Source organism: Sinocyclocheilus rhinocerous, unplaced genomic scaffold (assembly GCF_001515625.1).
Source record: "Sinocyclocheilus rhinocerous isolate Xijiao unplaced genomic scaffold, SAMN03320098_v1.1 scaffold284, whole genome shotgun sequence".
NCBI classification, from domain to species: Eukaryota; Metazoa; Chordata; class Actinopteri; order Cypriniformes; family Cyprinidae; genus Sinocyclocheilus; species Sinocyclocheilus rhinocerous.
In genome coordinates, this window is record NW_015628031.1 from 39,690 (window position 1) to 47,355 (window position 7,666).

At 35.5% G+C, this 7,666-nt stretch overlaps 1 protein-coding gene across 2 annotated transcripts in view; it reads right to left on the reverse strand.

Moving 5' to 3' along the window:
• Positions 1 to 323: 323 nt before the first annotated feature.
• Positions 324 to 7,666, reverse strand: part of LOC107737143 (urokinase plasminogen activator surface receptor-like) — a 13,805-nt gene continuing 6,462 nt past the window's right edge. The window contains exons 1-5 of one of the 2 annotated variants that reach the window (XM_016548578.1): positions 1,848 to 1,900; positions 1,650 to 1,769; positions 1,230 to 1,361; positions 915 to 1,022; positions 324 to 743 (exon numbers count right to left, since the gene is read on the reverse strand). In XM_016548578.1, coding sequence (XP_016404064.1) covers positions 520 to 743; positions 915 to 1,022; positions 1,230 to 1,361; positions 1,650 to 1,769; positions 1,848 to 1,896 — 633 coding nt within the window. In that variant the 5' untranslated portion in view covers positions 1,897 to 1,900 and the 3' untranslated portion in view covers positions 324 to 519. Of the gene's footprint in view, positions 744 to 914; positions 1,023 to 1,229; positions 1,362 to 1,649; positions 1,770 to 1,847; positions 1,901 to 7,666 lie in introns of those variants that run through there. The other variant, XM_016548577.1, reaches the window with a different exon arrangement.

The following is a 7,666-nucleotide window of genomic DNA, read 5'->3' on the forward strand; positions in this document are numbered from 1 at the left end:
ATGATTTTTTTTTTTAATGATTATTTTACTTTCTTTTATGTAAAGCACCTTGAATTACCATTGTGTACGAAATGTGCTATATAAATAAACTTGCCTTGCCTTATTAGCCTACCTCTCAACATATATAATTATTTCTCTTGTTGCCTTTGTAATCTGTAGCCTACCTGTAAAAAGGAAAATGCTGATAGTGGAAATGCAAATATTGTATAAACTTTTTTTTGATAATTAAAGAATTATCTTACATGTTTTTCTGAACACATTTATTTACACATGATCTTTTTTTTCTTCTTTTTTTTAAGGATTGCAATATTTTTATTCTTGGGTATATATTTCAGTTGTCCTTACAGCATGACCGTTTTTATTAAATATGAAAAGGAAAAAGGTGACTTAATATTACATAAATGTCACATCAGAATGTCACAGCAAACAATCACATTAGAACACCACAGATACAGAGAAAGTACAAGCTCTATATTCAGTACAGTGTGTCTCAGTGTAGAATGTGAAGAGCTGCTGGATTCAGTGCAGCAGCAGGATGAAGGAGAGCAGAGAACAGCAGAGGAACAGGAAGCTCTGAGTGACATTTTTAGCACTGTTAGCACTCTGAGTGACGCTCTGAGCACCGTTACACAGATTCCCTGAACAACACAAGATCTTCTGAACATCACCATCTGATGTTGTGGAATCACAAATAGATTTAGAGACACAGCCTTTTACAACCAGTGACTGCTCTCCGTAACTCGCTGATGAAAAGCAAAAAAAACACAGGTTAGTTTAAGCCTTACTGGTAGGTGTATATGATATGTATTACATGTTTAAAAATAAAAGATAGACAGATGATGACTTACTTAACCATTTAACATAAGAGAGATAAAAATAACGACTTTAATCTTTTTCCTTGAGCAGATTCTCACCTGATGATGTAATGCAGTGGTCTTCACTCCCTGAACAGCTCACTGTGTTTGAGCAGTTCTTCCCATCACAATAGTAACATTTCTCTCCATTGGAGTCAATGCTGGGATCTACAGAGAAAACAGGTATTCTTTTATTTTATTGTCTGTACAAAATATCATATCTAATGAAAAAACACTCTGTTAGCTGCTCCATTCAATCAGTTCACGATTGACAAGCCACAGCCTGTATTTTATTTCCTGATTGAATGTCTCTTGGAAGTACGTGTTGACTTTAAAGAAGATAGTCATTTGCATTTGGTCAGTAAAGCACAATACCTGGAGCATCTCGGATGTTACACCGGTCTGTGTTACAGCACACTGAAGACCTCTTTATAATGCCGAGGTTCATGGACCCACTTGCACAGTCAACAGCACAATCTTTAGCCTTCACTTTAGCTCTAATGTCGCCTAAAACATGAAACATGAGAAGACCAGTTCGACACATTATTTTGATAAAATATTTATTTATAAACATGCCAAGATGTAGCTTTTTTCTAATTTCAAGCAGTGTAATAGAAAAAAATTAAACAGCAGAAATCTAAATAGAATATTCTGTGATTTACATTTGTAAATTCTGTGCGGAAATTAGTAGTTCTGTGAGTCATTACATTTCTAGTGAAGCAGCACCAGTAAAAAAAACACCAGCATCTCCATCAGTCAAAAATATAAAATTTCAATCCATCATATTGGACTTACCAACTTGTGTTACAGCCGTTGTACTCATGCACTTGGAAAATCGACTGGGACATGTTTTTACTTTTTGATTCGCACAAGAACCCTTCAGACCCGTGCACTCATAACAGCTGAGAGAGTGTCCTGAGAGAGACAATGAAAAAGAGATGCTAGTAATCTGTATTTGGATTTAATAAAATTACAAACTATTTGTCTTTGTACCTGGAGTGAAAAGAATGAACAGAAGAAAAACAGAGATTTGTAAATCCATCTTGATCAGGAGGTGAATGAAATAAAGTGCTTGTTTCAGTGCTCATTTTATAGCTGATCAAAGTGGGAGGGTCTTTTAACTTTAACTTGCTTTCTTAGAACACAGAAGGAGATATTTTGGAAAATGTTTCTGTGCTTGTGTTTTATTTATTTATTTCTGTCTATAAAATGAAAGCCAGTGGGGTTTAGTGTTGTTTGGGCCCCAGAAATCTTCAAAATATCTTATTGTGTTCTGCAGAACTAGAAGTTTACTTTTGCTCTGAAATCATGAAGAATCAGACTTGATGTTGTGATTTTGTGAAAGATGTTGTGAAAGACAAAAACTGATGCTTTTGCGTCTTTTTTTTTTTGTCTATCTTGAAGTGAGTTAAAAGAAACTGCCTGAAATTCCTTAAAGGATGAAACACAGAGAGAAAGAACAGATGGATCCTAGTTTAAAGATACAATATCCTATCTTAAATCAACAATTTTATCTGTAAAAAATTTTAGAAAACTGTCACGTACTGCAATTGAAAACAGACAGCACTCACGGGACTCACAACTGAATTTAAAATAATTAAATGAATTTATATCATTTTATAATTTACATATATCATTTATTTTATAAAGGTGGCCCAGTTGCTGATTTGTGTATATAGTTTATTATAATTTTATATAATAAAATCTAATTTATTATTTTTTGAAATTATTATTTTTTTTTTGCAGTTTTTCCGCTATAATGTCAAAAATGTACTGATTTTTGATTGACTCATGTAATATTTCAAATTACACTTGTAATTTGTCTTTTTTCCACTTTTGTTCAGCTTCAGGTGCTGGTTGGGTTCAGTTTTTCTCTTTGTGAAGCCACAGAATTCATTGTTACATTAGACCAATTAGACAAACATTAGACAAATTGGAAAGGAAATTTGACAAGCCTTCTTGAAAAGAGCAGACAAATCATCACTAGTAGATGGACTAAAGGTATGAATCTGCTGTGAAACCCTTGTAGTTTTGAAACTTCATTTGGAAATAGGCAGGTAAATGTAACATGCATATGATCAGAAAAACTAATTGAATTACTACAAATATTGCAAATGCATGAAACCATGATACCAAAAAATCAGAACAACAAACATACTTTATTTAGCATAGTATGAATATAATAGAAATAGTTTCTGCTGCAGCTGTAGAATCTGAAGTGCAGCTGGACTCACTGAAACAGGAAGTAGAAGAGCAGAGGTGACAACAGCAGGAGGAAGCTTCCCTTCATCACCTTTTCCCTAAATGCTCATATCCTACGTACAGCTCGCTATCGGGGTGAAGTTCAGGGTTTGCCCACCGAATAATGACACACATAAACCTTCTTTGGGGAGTCTTTATCTTAAAGGGGTCATATGATGCTGCTAAAAAGAACATTATTTTGTGTATTTGGTGTAATGAAATGTGTTTATGTGGTTTAAGGTTAAAAAAACACATTATTTTCCACATACTGTACATTATTGCTTCTCCTCTATGCCCCGCCTTTTTGAAACGCGTCGATTTTTACAAAACAAATCTTCCGAGATAGTGATGTAGGTATGTGGGGGCGTGTTAGAACGAGCCGTTTTAGGTAGGCGTGGCTGACTCTTAACTTTTATAAAGAATATCTCTTTGGATTTGAGACTTTAGTCTTTGCAACTTTACAGATCTTCTTTATGCACCAAGAGCTTGTAACACTCCAAAGAGAAAGGAAAAATTGAAATCGCATCATATGACCCCTTTAAGTGCTGCAACCCGTGCTTGTTTTCTCAATATGAGTTTTTGGCATAGAATGCTAGACATACGGCGCCGTACGGACATTCTTTTTAGATTTGCTGGTGCTCAGAACAAGTACTGTCCAGGACTTCCTCAAGTTTATTGCTGTTGTGGTGGCAGCATAGCTTAATCAAAAAGTTTCCGTTTAATAAATTCAGTCACTCTTTTACCTAGTTTTCACATGGGATCCTGGGGAGACAAAAACAAGGCAGCATACAAACGGAAGTTAAAATCCACCATGGCAGGGCTCATTGTTTACTCAGGAAAAGGGCGTATACATTCCATCTCATCAAAACAATAAGGAAATTATTAATACATACCACTACTAATAATTCTAGTTATTAAAATTGAATGGCTTTTTATAAAACTAAACTTTATTTTAACGTAAGAGCAGGTGCTGCCATTTCTAACTTTAATGTGCAAAGCTTCTGGTGTCATTCGCTTACAGCTATTTTAGCTGTACAAAAACACTCTGTTACGCTACTTGATATTTCAAACTGGAATTTATTATCATATTATTTTAATATATTGTGTTCATAATCATAAAGCAGCTTGTATTGCAAATAGTTTTACTGTTTACTTATTATTAATCTTCTATTTACCTATAGCGGCTAATGAACCGGAAGTCTTGCATGTTCACAGATGAAGTGAATACTCCAGTTAATCAGTTTAACTGATAAACTCCAGCGATATTATAACTTTCAGTAAATTATTACAGTAGATCATACTGGACTTAGGCTACCAATTATTGTTCTACTGTTTTGCTTTCATATTTGAAATCTTATCCTCAAAAACAGAGAGAGACATTCAATTATCTCATTATGTATTGATATCTATTGCCTCTTCACTGCTTTTGGTCATTTTTATTTTCCTATCAAGCCATAGGCTACCGTATGACAGTTACTTTTACAAAGCAGAGGGAATTTGAATCTTGCACATCAGCAAATCAGGGTGCATGCGTGACAATGAGCAGAATGGATTTCTGTGGAAAAGCCGCTTGTCTCCCTCATGTCTCATGAATGAGACTTGGCCAATCTGTACAAAAAATACAATGGCATCAGAGCAGCACTGTGTTTTTTTAAAAATTTTGTTTATTATTATTGGTAATATTTTTCATCCTCATCAAATCATCTGTTGCCCCTGCTCAAAAATGAGGCTAATGCAGTTTGAAATGTATGCAAATGACATTACATTTTGGAACAGCTCCAAATGGAGAAAACAACAAATTGCAAGTACAAAATTTACAAAAATTTTGATACAATGTTCCAATATAATATTCATATATCTATGCAGCAGAAATGTCTGCTCAAATGGTCTTTTATAGGGCTGAGCCAGACATCCCACTTCCCCCAGAGGGTAAAGGGAGTCTCCAATATATTGATAGAGGCTCCCTGATGCCCGCAAATTATATACCCCATCAACTTCGGTCAGAAATCTTGGTGTAACCTTTGATGACCAGCTGACCTTCAAAGACCACATTGCAAAGACTGCTCGATCTTGCAGGTTTGCATTGCACAACATCAGAAAGATCAGGCCCTTTCTAACGGAGCATGCTGCACAACTTCTTGTCCAGGCCCATGTCATTTCTAGGCTGGATTACTGCAATGCTCTTCTGGCTGGACTTCCATCAAGCACAATCAAACCTCTACAAATGATTCAGAATGCAGCGGCACGACTGGTCTTCAATGAGCCCAAAAGAGCCCATGTTACACCTCTCTTTATCTCCTTGCACTGGCTACCGGTTGCGGCTCGAATCAAGTTCAAGACATTGATGCTTGCATATAGAACAGCCACAGGCTCAGCACCCGCCTACTTCTACTCACTACTACGAATCTACATCCCCTTCAGAAGTCTGAGATCCGCTAGTGAGCGACGCCTCGTGGTACCATCACAGAGAGGCTCAAAATCACTTTCCAGAACATTCTCGTTCACCATTCCTGGCTGGTGGAATGATCTTCCCACTCCTATCCGGAATGCTGAATCCCTGACAATTTTCAAGCGACAGCTGAAAACTCATCTCTTTCGAAGCTACTTGAATTCATCATAAAAAAAGAAAAAAGAAATCTTTCTCTTTATTTATTCCTTCTCTTTCTAGCTTGTACTTATTTGAACAATGCCTAAAACTTGGTATTACAAGCACTTCTTGTATCTGTTTGCCTCTTTAAGAAGAATCGCTTTATGTATCCCCCAATTGTAAGTCGCTTTGGATAAAAGCGTCTGCAAAATGACTAAATGTAAAATGTAAATGTATATACAATTTAGCTATAGACAGTGAGAAAAATACATCAATGTACCCAGTAACCCAAAGTACTACACAATTTGTATCCAGTAACATTACAAACACTTTTTGCCTTTGTACCTGTTAAAATAATTAGGCTATTTCATTTTGAGTCGCCGGCCAAGATTATAGCTATTCAATTCTCTTTGCTCATCAATTTAATGTAGTGTTGCAATGACCTAAAATTTTTAAAGGGGCTATATATGATTTTTCGACCACTAGATGTCGCACACACCGCATCTTAGACCAAATCAAACATGCGCTGCGGTCACACTTCGGCCGGCCTCCGTTCGGTTTCATTTTCACTTGGTTCACTTTCTCTCAGTAGCTACAGGTGCGAACACAGTACAAAAAGTGTTGGCAGCGTTCACATTCCATTCTGGTTTCAGTTTCGTTTTAGTTTATACTTTGTTGTACCTGTTAGTTTCCTTTGTCTCCATTTCTTTCTATTTAGGCCTACTGATTATTTTGCACACCTCTTTTTAGTTTTATTCTCATTAGCCTGTGTAAATTATACCCTCTGTCTCCTGAGTTCATTGCCTTTTTTTTTTTTTTTTTTTACATTGTTTTGTTTTACATTTCTCTTACATTTACATTCCCAGCAAGCAATTTTGCGTTTAAAAGACGTCTATTAGCCGTCTAAACACAGCCCAGACATCAAGGCTAAGTGTTGGGCTGTCAGTGAAAATTTAATAGACGTCTAACCATAGCCCAAGAATAGACTAGTCATCAATTAGACCCAGGGCCGTTTCTAGCCAATTTGACGCCCTAGGCGTATATAACCTATATATATATAATTCTTTTCAGACACCAGTTGCTTGTCACATTCAGATTGGTTGTCATAGTAACGACACTAATTTGTGGAGATTCAGTGCATTGAGTTCCACAAATCTGAATGCATTATTTGTAAATTGACTGTTAAGATAAACATTTTGCACAATTTAGTATCTGTAATATCATTGTGTTGCCACTAGATGCCTGTATAGCCCTATGTAACAATCCCCAGTGGCTAAGACATTGCACATAATTTACACATAAATCAAACATAAATTAATTTTATTACATTTTGATTTGGATACTATATACTATACTACTACATATTGTTTAGATATTATCAATGGCTACTTTTTTGTCTGTATCTGTTTTTTGTTCAATTTTTTTGTTGTTGTTTCTACATATTGTTTAGATATTATCAATGGCTACTTTTTTGTCTGTATCTGTTTTTTGTTCAATTTTTTTGTTGTTGTTTCTTGAAACATTGATTTAAAGTGTCAGTTATTGCATTATTATTTCAGTCAAACCTATAAAACCCCTTTGTTACCCCAAACTACATTTAAAAGCTTTATCAGTGGCATAAAAGTAACCAATGCATGCAGCAACTTAATCATTTGCTACTCTTTAACACATTAACTTCCCCTTTAAATAACGTGACACTCTGCCCTCTATGAAGCTGCTCCCATTAAGCGCTGTTGGAAGTGAATGAATTGATTCAGCATTTCGACACCTCCGTAAGGATGCATTTAACTCGACAAAGCGGTCTAAAGGATGTATTGATCTCGTGAATTAGCGAATTTTACTATACAAATATTTTTTAATTGGATGTTAAAGTTTCTTTCGCCTCTTCTTGCACGGTTTTAACATAGCTTGAGTTTATAAACACGTACAAATTATAAAACTTTTACTCTATTAAATTTTGCAATTAATCCTCTGAACACATGCG